Genomic DNA, 15,804 nt, shown 5'->3' on the forward strand with positions numbered 1-15,804 from the left:
ACCTAAAAGCAACTGTCAGAGTCTCTTCGATCCACATGCCTGGGAAGAAAAAAAATACCTTGAAAGGGAAAAACGTACTAACTGTCAACAACAGTCTCGTGTTGCAGTACCTGTGGTTTTACTGTCCGGGCATTTTACGATTCCCACAGATGTGATCACTTGCCTCATCAATGTGACGCATCAGCAAGATGGATTATTTTGTTTCTTCCGTCACGCCAAAAACAGAAGGACTTTGATGGGTTGTGAGGTCTTCAATAAAGTTTAATGCTCTCTAAGTGAGCAGCAGAGTAACTCAATCCCTCAACAACACTCATTGCTTCAATAAAGGTTTGTGACATACAGGCACAAAGTTTGTTTACATGATTAATGCAGTCAAAAGAGTCATGTATTAAGATGGTTTTAACGGAAACAAAACGCTGTGGTCTGTTTTTCCTCTCTATTGGTGATTAGAGGGTCTTGTTTAAAGAGAGGCCGCTCTACTTTATTTTTTTGTTAAGAGTGGGACATTAATTATTTACCATTTTAATTTTGAGTCATTATAGCAAAAACAACGTTAATTAATTAAAAAGTAATTAATTGATTATTATTTAAGTGAGTTTCATCCCTAGTTTTTATATATCATTAAGTTAATATGTAATTCAAAAGGAGACAAGAGATGTCACGGATTACTTGTGGCTAAAATCTGGCTTTAGTACTTCAGTTCAAGTGCATGGAATTGAACATTTGGTACTGCATCCATCCTCTCAAAAATTGCATCAAGTGTCTTTTTCAGGTGTGATTTACCTTCAACTACATGATGAGACTAAGTAGAGGCCACTAAAAGATGCAGTAAGGATCTGCCCTCTCAAATGGAGGGCCCTTCGTGACAGTGCTAATACCAGTACTCTGTAGTTTATAAGGTACTTCATTTGAGAGTGTTTCCAAGATTGTTCAGTGTGTTTTGGTTCTGCTCAGTATGATGCGATATAATATGTTTTACGTTGGGAGAATATTTAGTTATAATGCCTGGCTTACAAAGAGGTTCCAGGTTCAAATGTCTCTGGCCTTCTTCTGGCTTTCTCCCAAATTCCCTCAAAAATAAGATTTTAAAATTTTATAGATTTTATATTTTAAATTAGTACTATAGAGTAGGGTTTTCTCACTCAAATTTGTAGTGAGTCAAAATTCAATTTTTTCCTCCTAAGTCAGGGGTCAGCAACCAATGTTTTAGAGCCGCATGCGGCTGTTTAGCGCTGCCATAGTGGCTCCCTGGAGCATTTTCCAAAATGTTTGAAAATGGAAAAAGATGCTTGAGGGAAATATATTTTTTGTTTTGATATGGTTTCTGTAGGAGGACAAAAATGACACAAACATTCTTTACGTTTACCAATGCTGTAAAAACGTGTAGAATAAATATTAAATTTCAACATTTCTGTCTACGAAGATTTGCGATTTTGCGTTTCTATCAGCAGGGCAGGATGCCAGGCAGGTGGCTATTGTAAACAAACTGGCCGTCAGCCGAGTACTCAGTTGGAAGTGAGAGAAAAAGTGCGATTCCATTACTTCTGAAGAACTTAGAGCAGTGCAAAAATTGATTTAAGAAGTGGATTGCATCACCAAATTCCACTACTGCTGCATGTTTTGTTGCAACCTGGGAGATGGGAGTGGAAAACCGTTCACAGATGGTGAGTACATGAAGGAGACATTCATCAACATATCAGAACACCTATTTGCAGACTTAAAAAACAAAACCAAGATAATAAAGAAAATCAAAGACATGCCCAGATAAGGGGCATGTTATGCACGTTCCATTTTGTTGTTTTTCGAAACAAAATAAAATAAAAATGACATCAAAAATCGGATTTCGTTATTGCATTTCTACCATTTCATGAAAGCAATGAAACAATTCATTAATGTTATAATAAAGTTAAAATGAGGTGGCATCATACAACAGAGTAGTCACGTGGTGCGTTGGATGCACTGCAGCGAAAATAAACATTAAATCATGAAAGCTCATTATGTATTTTTAGCCAACTTAGTCATTTTGATAGTAGGCTAATATAGCTAATACAGATACATGCAGGGTTCATGCGGCTCCAGACATATTTGTTTTGTTTTTGTCCTATATGGCTTTTTCAACATTTTGGGTTGCCGACCACTGCCCTAAGGGAAGGTTAAATTACTGTGGAATTATTTGTGGACAGTTAAATATGAAGTTAAGTAAATGTTTTCTATTCGGTGATTTTTTTTGGGGGGGGGGGGTCAATTGCAGACCTATTGTTAGCTGTAGGTTAGGATATAGCTTCTCTCTTTAATCTTTCTTCATTTACCTGTTCTTTTGCCCATTGTACCTGTGCTGCATAGACTTGTAACCATAATTTTGTGGTTGATAATCGATTGTCAAACCAGTTGTTAATCAAACCACTAGTTGTTAATCTAAAGAACTAATTTGCCGTTCTATAGAGTTGTCAATTTAAATTTGTCTTTTGTCACCGATACTATAACATAATATGACTTGTCAAAAAAAAGTCTGTATTGTAATTTGGTTCGGCCGTTTTAATTAAAGTTCAAGACAATAGAAAAGAACATTGATGGTCATATGTTCCTGTTAATATAGCGAGTACTGTATGTCTGTTGAAACAGTACCTAAGTTCTTACCGATTAATTTTGAACGGCAACTAAATTTCACTTAACGTCTGAATTTCTACACCCTTTGATACAGATGATAGTTACATATGAAATAACTGACCTGACTGTTCAAACGTTTTCATACATCAGCTTCTACTTGTTTACGATACATTTAGGGAGGCGGTTAGTTCATTTGAACTTGTCTATTATGGTTATTTGTTAAAAGATTTTTCTTGAAAGACATTCTCTTTTTATGGAAGTGTAGCATGGGTTGCTTGCTATTGGCCTGTAAACATTTGTGTAATTAAAACTCAAACCAAATAATTTATATCAATTTACTTCCTTGTGTATAGAAAATAAAAATTTGTTTTTTCCAGATTCAAGCAACAGTTGTCTTCATATGAAAAGGTTTCAAACAAAAAAATACTGTTTCCTGGCATCATTTGGGTAATGTTAAGAAGGAAAAGTGTGAATTTGGCCAAGCAGAATGGTAACATGGTTGTTCTCCACTTTGACAAAAATAAGTCAGTTTTGACTAACTGATTAGATATCGACGATGCATCGAATAATGTTTTGAAATTGAAGTGGCCAAACCAAAAGAAAATATCGATCTTGTGACAATCCATGATCAGGTATTTGTGCCAGTCGTGTCACAACTATGTTGCGACAAGAACAAAAGTTTGATTTTCTTTCTTTACATTTTTGAAAAGTTACAGGTTCACTGGAATGAATACAAACATTAATATGCAGAGCAGGTGAGTACCATCTGCATTTACCAACTGCTTCAACAAAAACTTCCACTTACATAACAAAAGGCCAACACACATTTTTCTTCATTTCTTTTAAATTCAAGCAGCCTCTTAGACAGCGTGCCGTTTGAATCCAGTCTTTTCTTTGACTGTTTCAACATCTTTCATAACTTTTGTTAGGTTTGATTAGAATTCAAGATTCCACATACTGTTAAGATGATTCATTCGCGCATTGCTGAAACAAATGAATTTGCGACTGAAAGCAGCCACAAATGTGGAGAAGTATGCGCACATATCTCGAATGCTCTGCATTAGCCTTATTTAGCCAGGGAGGCTTGCAACCTTGACCACATCAAGTGATCGTCCCTGAAGCGCCCCGTGCGCACTGCCTTCACCACCAAAGCTCTGCCTGGGTGGTCCTTCACGGCAACAGTTCATGCTCACATCAAGCACACACAAGCATAAGCTGATAACTGTGGAGATGAAGGAATCGTAAGACAGAAAGCGTGCGGCAAAATGACAATAAATCCTGAGTTTGGCCTTGTGAGACTGACTGACTTTCAGAGGCATTTACCAGCCCCTTTCATGTCGCCCACCTCTGGGCTCTGCTCCATCTACTCATTAGATCCTGTTACTTATTTTCTTTCTTAATTAACATGTGCTAATTATTCTCCCCTGTATTTCATAGCACCCCCTACTCCTTAGCCCACCAAATGATTAGTGTGAAGAAGCATTAGCTGGGACACACAGTGGAAAGTAATTTTATCTTTACATTTTATTTAGTTCATATATTGTGGCAATGAACAAGTGATAGCAATGTTTTTTTAAGTTTGTGTGGAGAGGGCAATAGTAAATAAGAAATGTTTTATCCTGAATCAACCATCAGCGTAGGCGACTAACCTTGCCTTCTAAGACATTTTCTGTCTCAATGGCCTAGAGAAACATTTACTGACCTGGATCTGCTGCTGTAGAAGGTTGATCTTGTGCTGCTGCTGCAGAAGCTGCTGCTGTTGTCTAGCAATCTGTTTGATGAAAGAAAATGAGATGTGAAATTAAAAACACTGCTCAAAGTATGAGGTAGAAGAATTTTTGTCCGCTAGTCCCCGATGGATGCAGTACATCAGGGTCGAGGTATACAGTGTACATGGTACATTAAGATTATGAATAAGGAAAAACGAATCATTCTTCTTTTCCGAAAAAAAAATCTGACATGTGCAGTAAAGAAAATAAGAATTTGAACACCCAGGTATTTTTCAAGTTCTCCCACTTAGAAATCATGGAGAGGTCTGAAATTTATATCGTAGGTGCATGAGATCATCTAAAAAGAAAAATCCAGAAATCAAAATGCATTTTTTAACGATTTATTTCTGAGATACAGCTGCAAGTATTAGAAACACCTGTGTATCAGAGAGAATTCTGACCCTGAAAGACCTGTTAGTCTGCCTATTAAAGTCCACCTCCACTTCAGGTACTATCCTGAATCAGATACTCCTGTTTGAGGTCCTTAGCTGCATAAAGACTCCTGTCCACCCCATACGATCAGTTGGTCTCAGAAATGTGACATGGCCAAGACCAAAGAGCTGTCCAAAGACACCAGAGACAAAATTGTTCACCTCCAACAGGCTGGAAAGGGCTACAGAGCAAATGCAAGCAGCTTAGTGAAATAAGGTCCACTGTTGGATCAATCATTAGAAAATGGAAGAAGCTAAACGTGGCGGCCAATCTCAATCGGAGTGGGCCCCCATGTAAGATATCACCTCGTGGGGTCTCAACGATCTTAAGAAAGGTGAGGAATCAACCCAGAACTACGTGACAGGATTTGGTCAATGACCTGAAAAGGGCTGGGACCACCATTTCCAAGGTTACTGTTGGTAATACATTAAGACATCATGGTTTGAAATCATGCATGGCACGGAAAGTTCTCCTGCTTAGACCAGCACATGTTAAGGCTCATCTTAAGTTTGCCTATGACCATTTGGATGATACAGAGGAGTCAAATGAGACCAAAATAGAACTTTTTGATCAATTCCACTGACAGTGTTTGGAAGAAAAAGAATAATGAGTAATATCTCAACAACACCATCCCTACTGGGAAGCATGGGGGTAGTAGCATCATGCTTTGGGGGTGTTTTTCTGCACATGGGATAGGACAAGTGAACTGTATTAGAGAGAGAGGATGACTGGGGCCCTGTATTGTGAGATTTTGGGGAACAACCTCCTTCCCTCAGTCAGAGCACTGAAGATGGGTTGTGGCTGGGTCTTTCAAAATGACAGTGACACGAAGCACACAGCAAGGAAAACCAAGGAGTTGCTCCATAATAGGGTTCTAGCGTGGCCTAGCCAGTCTCCAAACCTAAACCCAATAGAAAACCTTTGCAGGGAGCTCAAACTGTGTTTCTCAACGACAGCCCAAAAACCTGACTGATCTAGAGAAGATCTGTGTGGTGGAGTGGGCCAAGATCCTTCCTGCAGTGTATGCAAGCCTGGTGAAAAACTACAAGAAATGTTTGGCCTCTGTAGTTGCAAACAAAGGCTACTGTACCAAATATTAACATTCGTTTTCTCAGGTGTTCAAATACTTACTTCCAGCTGTATCACACAAATAAATAGTTTAAAAAATCATACATTCTGATTTCTGGAATTGTCTTTATAGATTATCTCTCTTACAGTGGACATGCACCTACGATGAAAATTTCAGACCCCTCCATGATTTCTAAGTGGGGGAACTTGCAAAATAGCAGGGTGTACACATACTTATTTTCTTCACTGTACATACATACCTGTTTACAACTATATAATACATTATAAATATGGAATGAAGAGTAAACCACAATGTCAAAATGGTGGCAAAGGATCCTAAATGATTTAAAGGACAGCCAAACCAAGGTCCCGCAATGTCTGAGTGACAATCAGCCGCACGGCAATCCTTCTCATTCCAGCATTCTCCCTCCTTACACGCCTGCTTGATTGAGCATGACAACCTAGTTTTAAGTGTCATTTAATTTTCATTTTTAAATATAATTACAAAGTGTTCACTGTAAGCTATCGTCCGTCTGCAAATGTGTCAAGATTAATTTGTGCTGGCTCCCTCACGAGTGTCAACAGCTAATTACTGCGTTGTGTGGTGATGGCTTGATGACATTCTCGCTCTCAGCGGGTTTCCTGTGCTTCTCCCCCCAACCTATTAATATTCCTCTGATTTCAAACGAGATGAAATAATAAAACATCCTGCGTGACCGCTCATTAATGCCACAATGTCCACAAAGACCACGTAGTTGAATGTAGTTTGCAAATGAACATCATGGATTGAAAAAGAAATCAATATAGCTAATGTATTATTAGTGTACTTTAAGCAAATGCATCACTTCAAGGTATATGGTCTATCTGCTCGTTTAGCCCAGCAAGGTCTGAGAGTGTGCTGAGAAAACTCTGAGTGAACTCCTTGCTGATAATTGACTCATAGCCATTAGGCTGGCTGCTGATAATAAAAGTGTCGCCCATGTGGATAGTTTGTGTCCTTATTTCTTCCCAGACATTAACACACTTCATGGCCTCTGCTAATTTGCTGATTTGTACAATATGGCTCATTGGCCTGATTTGTGCTGCAAATCTAATGCCAGCCTCGTTCTAATAGGAGTCGATTTATAAGATCTAGAGGACGTTCATGTTTATATAACATTTAATTCTCACATCCCATTGCATTTCCTAGTACAAGTCATAATAATGTTTTTCCCGCTGTAGAGCACCAACGTGTGCGGGAGAGCATGACTGAAGTATCCAAAGCTATACAGTAGCATCTACTGAATCTTAAATGATCCCCTATTACTTCTATGGAGTGAGATTTTATTTATGTGCCGGGAATGAAATTCAATAAGGAATAGAGTGCTAAGTGGCACTTAAGTTTGAATGTATTTAATGTCTTATCGCCAAACTTATGTGGAATATCAAGGAAATAATCTTTGTGCGAAAGCAACAATCCAAGAGGAGAATTTACCTGTTCTTGCTGCTGACGAGCCAACTCCATTTGCTGCCTTTGTTTCTCCATTTGTGAAGCAGCCAGCTTCTTCTGTTCGTCATGGGCAGCCAGGAGCTGCTCTCGTAGGCTGATCAGTTGACTAATCATTGTAGAGAGTTGGTGTTCCTTCTCTGCCAGGCTCTCTGGAGTACCTAGAAAAGAGAAATGAAGGAGGTCAGGCACCAGGGCTGGAAAAAATGGAAGAACATGTCAGGTGTGCCATGTAATAGTATAGTCCTTGCTAGGATTCAAGGTAAGTTTTTACAAAATAATAACAATAGCGTTGTGCTCAAAACTGAATTAAGACTTGCCTGGAACAAGACATAACAGAAACAAAATTGAGATCAAAACATATATAAAGATAAATACAGAGACCAAGACTAAGCCTTTCGGGAGTCAGCGACCAGACCAGACTTCGAAATGTGGTCTTGAACAAAGACCAATCTCCACTGTACAACACTGGATAGTGGTAATGCCAGGTATGACTTGGAGACAGTGGCACTGAAGGAACAACAGAATGAAGAACTCACAATGGTGAAGATGAAGACATAAGTAGTGACTTGGATGGATAAAGGATTAGAGACAAGCTCATCAGAGAGACGGCTGGGGTCAGATGTTTTGGAGACAACGGTAATTGACCAGACTTTATGTTTTGGACAGGAGGACCGTGAGTACATTGGCAGAAAGATGGTAAAAGAAAAACCTTAAATAAGGTTGAAAAAGATGAAGGCAGCTAATGGAAGAGAGGATGTAGGCTATAGGGTTCGATGGAAAAAGATGTGATGGAAAAGTGAAGAAAACAGACATGGGGGGAAACTAAAATGATTCAGATTGAGTATTGAAAGAACATGGGGGATGGGCAATGGTACGGTCGCTTTCCATGCTGCTCCTATACGGTGGGACATTTGAATGTATTGTATTGTTTTGTATTTTGTTTCTGTAACCATTACTGTATGCATTGGAAGTGATGGCACGGAAGTACTTTCTATGGCTACCTGGATGTTTACGATTAGACTTAGACCTTATGGTTGGTTGTGTTGGATAACTTGGAGTGAAACTTTTTTTTTTTTTTTTTTAGTTTGGGGAGGGGGTTGTTCTGTATTTTTGCAAAACCAATAAAAAGACATTTGAAAGAAAGAAAGTATTGAAAGAACAAATTGGTTATGGCCAAAAAAGGTAATGGCTCAACTAGTGCTATTGCATTGTACAAAAGCATGGAAATGCCTTAGCTAGGTGTGTACTGCTAACCATATAGGAGTGCATGCTGCACATGCATTATGTTGTTCTATTGTATACTTCACAATCCATTGTACAAAAAAAAACTGCACGCGGAGAACCTGACTGCAGCAGTGTTAAGGTCATGCAGTCTGCAATGGGCCATTTGATTGTAGCTGGTGGCCATAGCTTTCAGAAGAATAAAAGGAAATGATTGTTCCTTGCGTTGATGAAAAGCTGCGGGGAGCTCTCTAACAGGAAGCAGTTTCAGTCAGGAAAAGTCAGGCTATTGTGGAAAAGGTAGAGGTTCCCAGTTTGGAAGGATCTCAAATATCAGTGACTAAATTGTGTGATCACACTCAACCTGGGTGGGCAAACTATCAGAGAAAGGTCTGCAGTGGGTGCAGGTTTTAATTCCAACTAAATCAAGAAGACACCTTCTCGCAAATCTGGTGTCTTCCAAATCTAATCAGTCTATTGGAGTCAGGTGCTGATTGCTTCTGCATAAACCTCATAGCTTAAACTGTCTGTGCTGGATCGGTTGGAACAAAAACCTACACCCACAGGAGCCCTGGAAAACTGGTTTGGGCGCCCCTGCAATACAAGTGTTGGTACTCGTGTTGCTTATGATCTACTGAGATTGGAGATTTCAAATAGCATCATTGACTCATTCAAACAAGTTGTGCGTGATGTTGGAAACTGAGATTGGAGATTTCAAATAGCATCGTTGACTCATTCAAACAAGTTGTGCGTGATGTTGGAAGCAGGTGTAAAAGCGGGGGTGGCAATTGTATTTAATATACGTATTTTTTTTGCGGTTCATATAGCTCTGGTGGTTTTCACCACATGAAACTCCAAACTTGATCGCTCTGATCATTTTGAGGAAGCTAGCATCAGAATAAAAGGCAACGATTTGTTGCCAAAGGATTTTGGACAACACAGACAACACACTACCCTGAGAGAGATGAGCATCAGTTGTCACGGTGTGCTTCAATGTCCAAGATTCTGGGATATTCAGAGATAAAAGAAGTTTTGCTTTAGGCAATCTGGCACCACTCCTTCATGTGTCTGGCCCCAGGTACGGCTTTAGTTTTTTTAACCTCCAAAATGTCATTGCTTTATTTTGAATACAGAATACCAGGACAATTTTCCACTTATAAACATAGCAAGTCTGCAGTCAGGCCACAAAGAAGCAACATTTTTTTGCATATGTTCCCGTCTTTCTGCGGTCACATGTCCGCATTGCTCTCCATCTGCCTAATCAATGCTAAGTGATCCCACCATTGACTTACACAGCCAACATAATTGCCAGTGAGAGGCTGGACAGTAACTCACTCTCCTCCGACTGCACTTCTGTGTGACAAGCTGTTTGTGGCGAACATAGGGAGAAGTGACAGTGGAGGGAGAGTAGGATGAAGCCGTAGTGATATAACAAAACAGTGTAGTGAAAGCTGGCTTGGGGCCAGAAGAAGCTTTATTCTTTCCTGGGTGTCTTCCTCTTGTCCCTGGCCACATCTGTCTTGTGTTTCTGCGAGAGCTCCCAGGGGCGCTCTCCACTCAAACTATTTTAATTTGACTAAACACCTGATTTATTTTATCTCTCCAATGAGGAAAGCCGTTTGTCTTAATAGGGTCTGTCAACCTCCAGAAGCCATTCAGGGCAATTTACTGGCGGGCTGCTATGAAACTCTCTTCCTTCGCTGCCTGCTGCAATGGAAGAGAGCTGCAATTCTCCATTTATACTTCTTATGAAAAAAAAAGCACCTAAAAGCAGCTATTCATTGGCCCTGCGTGCAGCTTGAATTGACTTCTTATTCACCCAACTAGACTTGTTGTGAATGGCTTATCTGTAAAATTGATACGATCCCCAGCAATTTTGTTAACCTTTGCCAGTGTCTGTGCTTTCACAGGTCACCCGCTACACGCATCAGTCACTGTCACAATAAATAACAGCTGTAGGTGAAGCAACTAGCCAACTATAAAGAAGAACCCACAAAGGATGAGAGAAAGAAAATCATTATGGAGGCTTATAGGGGACTTAAAGCAAGAAACCATTTTCAAATTACACATCACTGATGAACAGTCACTTGTCAATTTGGTTCCAAACGAACATTTTATGTGCTTCAGTTTTTATTTTTATTTTATACCCCTTGTCATGTCCCCCTAATTACGTGTTTGTACTTTGTCGCACCCGAAGGCGCTTTGGTTTAGCTGATTTTTTTTTTAAACTCCAGCTTTTTTCTGTAGAGGTAATCAAATGATGTCTTGACTTCATAGTGTACGCAGCCAATCCAGATAATACGAGCTAACTTCAACAGCTATTGTATAACTGTAGTTTATACCATTCCTTCTTGCTCTTTATGCCTTGGACAAGCATCACTGAGTTATATTCTGCCTTTGCTTGATGTAACTTGAATGTTATGTATCACATTTGTGGTATAACTATTTTGTTTGCTTACGTTTAGATTTAAGTGGCAGTAATGTTGCAGTCAAACTGAACTGCATTTTTACCTTGCTTATAAGTTGTGCCCTGCTCTTCACTTTAACACTTTGTGGATAGTTTACACATGTGTGACATCCAGTATTTCGTAGTAGCATGGAGACGATATAGTTATGTCGTTTCAGTTTTACAAATTAAGTGCTTTGTGAAGTGAATGAAGACAACAGTAAAGCCCATTCAGCTTTACTCTTAGAGCCTGTTCGCTATCCACCCGCTTGTTCAAAACTCAAGCGTGACATCAGTGGCACGATTCATGAGCTACAGAGTCAGGCATCATGAGAAAAATTATATCTATTACAGTGGGGCAAATAAGTATTTAGTCAACCACCAATTGTGCAAGTTCTCCTATTTGAAAAGATTAGAGAGGCCTGTAATTGTCAACATGGGTAAACCTCAACCATGAGAGACAGAATGTGGAAAAAAAACAGAAAATCACATTGTTTGATTTTAAAAGAATTTATTTCCAAATTAGAGGGGAAAATAAGTATTTGGTCACTTACAAATAAGCAAGATATCTGACTGTCAAAGAGGTCTAACTTCTTCTAACGAGGTCTAACAAGGCTCCACTCATTACCTTTATTAAAGGCACCTGTTTTAACTCATTATTGGTATAAAAGACACCTGCCCACAACCTCAGTAAGTCACACTCCAAACTCCACTATGGCCAAGACCAAAGAGCTGTCGAAGGACACCAGAGACAAAATTGTAGACCTGCACCAGGCTAGGAAGACTGAATCTGCAATAGGTAAAACGTTTGGTGTAAAGAAATCAACTGTGGGAGCAATTATTAGAAAATGGAAGACATACAAGACCACTGATAATGCAAGATCTCACCCCGTGGTGTCAAAATGATAACAAGAACGGTGAGCAAAAATCCCAGAACCACACGGGGGGGGGGCTAGTGAATGACCTACAGAGAGCTGGGACCACAGTAACAAAGGCTACTATCAATAACACAATGCGCCGCCAGGGACTCAAATCCTGCACTGCCAGACGTGTCCCCCTGCTGAAAAAAGTACACGTCAGATACACGTCCAGGCCCGTCTGCGGTTCGCTAGATCCAGAGGAGGACTGGGAGAATGCGTTATGGTCAGATGAAACCAAAATAGAACTTTTTGGTAGAAACACAGGTACACGTGTTTGGAGGAGAAAGAATACTGAATTGCATCCAAAGAACACCATACCCACTGTGAAGCATGGGAGTGGAAACATCATGCTTTGGTGCTGTTTTTCTGCAAAGGGACCAGGACGACTGATCTGTGTAAAAGAAAGAATGAATGGGGCCATATATGGAGAGATTTTGAGTGAAAATCTCCTTCCATCAGCAAGGGCATTGAAGATGAGACATGGCTAGGTCTTTCAGCATGACAATGATCCCAAACACACAGCCAGGGCAACAAAGGAGTGGCTTCGTAAGAAGCATTTCAAGGTTCTGGAGTGGCGAAGCCAGTCTCCAGATCTCAACCCCATAGAAAATCTGTGGAGGGAGTTAAAAGTTCGTGTTGCTCAACGACAGCCCCAAAACATCACTGGTCTAGAGGAGATCTGCATGGAGGAATGGGCCAAAATACCAGCAACAGTGTGTGAAAAGCTTGTGAAGAGTTACAGAAAACGTTTGGCCTCCGTTATTACCAACAAAGGGTACATAACAAAGTATTGAGATGAACTTTTGGTATTGACCAAATACTTATTTCCACCATGATTTGCAAATAAATATTTTAGAAATCAAACAATGTGATTTTCTGTTTTTTTTTTCCACATTCTGTCTTTCATGGTTGAGGTTTACCCATGTTGACAATTACAGGCCTCTCTAATATTTTCAAGTGGAAGAACTTGCACAATTAGTGGTTCACTAAATACTTATTTGCCCCACTGTATGTAAATTTTTGTGCTTTCAGTTAAAGAAGTTAATAATAGCGATAACACAAATTCCCTTTGACGCTGTTAACTTTATTATTTTACATGTGATTATTGTGGCCCTTCACACCCCCCGTAGTTTGAACCTTTAGAGAACTTGCATCGCTCTCGTCTTGGGACCACCAGAGATGCAGTATTTTTGGTCATGCGGGCCCAGAGTGAAATCCTGGTTGTCAGGTGAAATGTAATTTTGGGTTTAATGGACAAAATGTGGCACGTTGAGACGGTGTGATGAACGTGAACCCGCCTGGTCGCTTGACATGACCCTTTATGTTCGTTTTCGACCATGTTTGGCTGACAATACAGCTATGTACATCCGGGCGCATGACGCCACTCTTGTGGCTTCCCAAGGCACACAAATTTCGGGCTACACCACACAGAGGATTGAGGTGAAATCCTCATTCTCAGGCGAAACATAACTTGGGCATTTTAGCCCAAAAATGTGGCACTCATGTGTGCAATCATTTTTATCTCGTTTTTCACTTTTTTGCAATTTTGTTTCATAAATAATATCACACAAATGATAACAAATTATATATTTTAGTAAATACATATATGTAAATAAAGATATATAAAATAAAAATACAAGTGTAAGCCAGATACAAGGTAAGCTCATTGAGTCATTGCATTCAATTTGGTACCGTAATTTAAAAAGTGTGTTTTCTTTTTTGGGGGGTTGATCAGGAAACCTATAAGCTTAGAATCATTAAAAAATATATATATATACCGAATATCAACCGGTATTGGATACAACCCAAACGATATCCAACCCTATTCAGGAATGTCAATAATAATGAATAAAAGTTGAATGCACACCAAAAATAATCACTAGTATAGGCTGTTTTAATGTGGTGCTAACGACCGACAAAAGGATCCGCTGGGTGCTTTCCATTCAATGTCCTGTCCAGACTCTTAAGAGAAGACAAACAGAGGGTCCATTGTTGAGATGGGTGAGCTGGTTTGTGGGAAGCCCAGACTGCCTATAGTGCCATTTATTTGTTTTGCTCTTTATTTTCTTGCGCGTGTGAGAGAGAAACACCTTTAAAATGACACTTAGAATGACCTAACAGTGAGAACTTGTAACACGATACCTGAAGAGCTCCGAAGTAAATCAAGCGTATACCTGTGTGTTTTTGTTCACTGGTTAGTGTAAAAATCTCCTTCATCCTGCTCTAAATTATGGATCAGCTTTAAAATGCCGCTAAAAGTTTTATTGGGTGGTTCAGAAGAGGAAAATTGTGGTCTCCGTCTGACCAGTCTGCTGACAAAAGAGGCCGTTTCCTGCATATTGTATGGCTTTTAACAGTGCTGGGGCCAGGGTCAGCCCGTTAACATGTCTCCTCGCATTGCACCAAAGAACACAGACAGACAGCCCAGACATCGCCACTGCGTAAAGCGATGTGAGCATGAGGCCCCACCTAACTCGCTGGGACAAACGCCTTCCTGACGAGCGAAGACAATGCCGATGGGTATGTTCCTGGATAGAGTGGTCAAGGTGTTCTCAGACTTCTGCTGTCAGACATTGGGAAGCGACACTCACGGGAGAAGAAATTTGTTTGTTTAGTCTGAGTACCTTCAACATTCACCTTTTGACATTCTCGCTTCTTTTAAATGTCACAATGTAGGGCAGAAAACATCAACGGGTGACTAAATAAATGATAAGAGGAAAACAAGCAGAGCCATGGTTGCTCGGGGAGGAATGGGGGTATTTGAGCCTTGGGGTCTTTGGATAAAAGGCACTTTGTAGGGGTGCGATTTGTTCTGTCCAATACTCACATCTCCCTCTCTCTTTGGCTCCCTCCTCTCTGCTCTAATCAAGCAGTCTCTAATTTGGGTTCCAAGTCCAGTACAGGGAAAAAGAAGGAGGCTTGTTACTTTGAAGAGTCCCGAGTGAATAACACAGATAAAAGATTCAGGCACAAAAAAAGAAGAAAAGCGAGGGAGGCCGAGGGTGAAAAGGGGGAAAAATCACAAGGCGCTCTATTCTCTTCCTCTCACTTGGTTAGGACAGCTGAGCCATTATGACCAGAACTGAACTGTTTCTTTTTTTGTGTGCTACAAGACTGGAATGTCTTTGTCTCCGAATCAGTTGGCTTTGTGGATATGTCCCTATGCTCCAACCCAAACTACATACAGGTAAACCCCAGGTAACGACTGAGTTCCGTTCCTACGCTGGTGATGTAACCCGAATTTCTGCGGAAGTCAGAATTAACCCTTTAAAGTGGATGTGACATAACAAATGAAATCTTAAAAAGCATTATTATTTGAATTAAAAACTATACATTGGGATCATTAAACTATTTCAAATAATTTGTCAAAGCGCAGATGACAATGTCTTTAAAGCTGCCGTTTAGCTCCTCCTGTCATCATAGCGCTCCGGCGCCTCCATCTTAGTGATGATGTCACTAGGTGAAGTATTAAACATTGGGCACAATGGCGGAGGAAGCGTTTTTCAGCAATTTTGGTTCAAGTGTGGATTTTTCAAAAAATATTCTCGATCTAGAGGAAGTATGTGACATACAGCCATATATGTTTGAGTCGTATTTGGAGGACAAAGAAGATTCAGAATGAGAAAAGCGCGATAGAGACAACAAACAGGACGCTGATGACTAGAGCAGCCTGCGTGGACAGCACAAAATGTCATCATTGTTTTTATTTCTCTACTCCAATATTATTACAGAAAATTCTTTGTGTAAGTATTGATTTCCCAACTGCTATACAAATTGCATTGTTTTGAAATATAAAAGTCTTATGCTAAATGGAATATGACATTTTAAAAATGCAGTACTTCTGTATGACAG

At 39.9% G+C, this 15,804-nt stretch overlaps 1 protein-coding gene across 5 annotated transcripts in view; it reads right to left on the minus strand.

Moving 5' to 3' along the window:
- sox6 (SRY-box transcription factor 6) overlaps window positions 1-15,804 on the minus strand; it is a 202,737-nt gene that overhangs the window by 78,671 nt on the left and 108,262 nt on the right. For all 5 annotated transcript variants that reach the window (XM_057820051.1, XM_057820286.1, XM_057820200.1 and 2 more), the window contains 2 exons: window positions 7,351-7,523; window positions 4,310-4,378 (listed from right to left, as the gene is read on the minus strand). In XM_057820051.1, the coding sequence (XP_057676034.1) occupies window positions 4,310-4,378; window positions 7,351-7,523 (242 nt within the window). The remainder of the gene's footprint in view (window positions 1-4,309; window positions 4,379-7,350; window positions 7,524-15,804) is intronic.

The sequence above is a fragment of the Corythoichthys intestinalis genome, chromosome 1 (genome assembly GCF_030265065.1).
Source record: "Corythoichthys intestinalis isolate RoL2023-P3 chromosome 1, ASM3026506v1, whole genome shotgun sequence".
In the NCBI taxonomy this organism is placed as follows: domain Eukaryota; kingdom Metazoa; phylum Chordata; class Actinopteri; order Syngnathiformes; family Syngnathidae; genus Corythoichthys; species Corythoichthys intestinalis.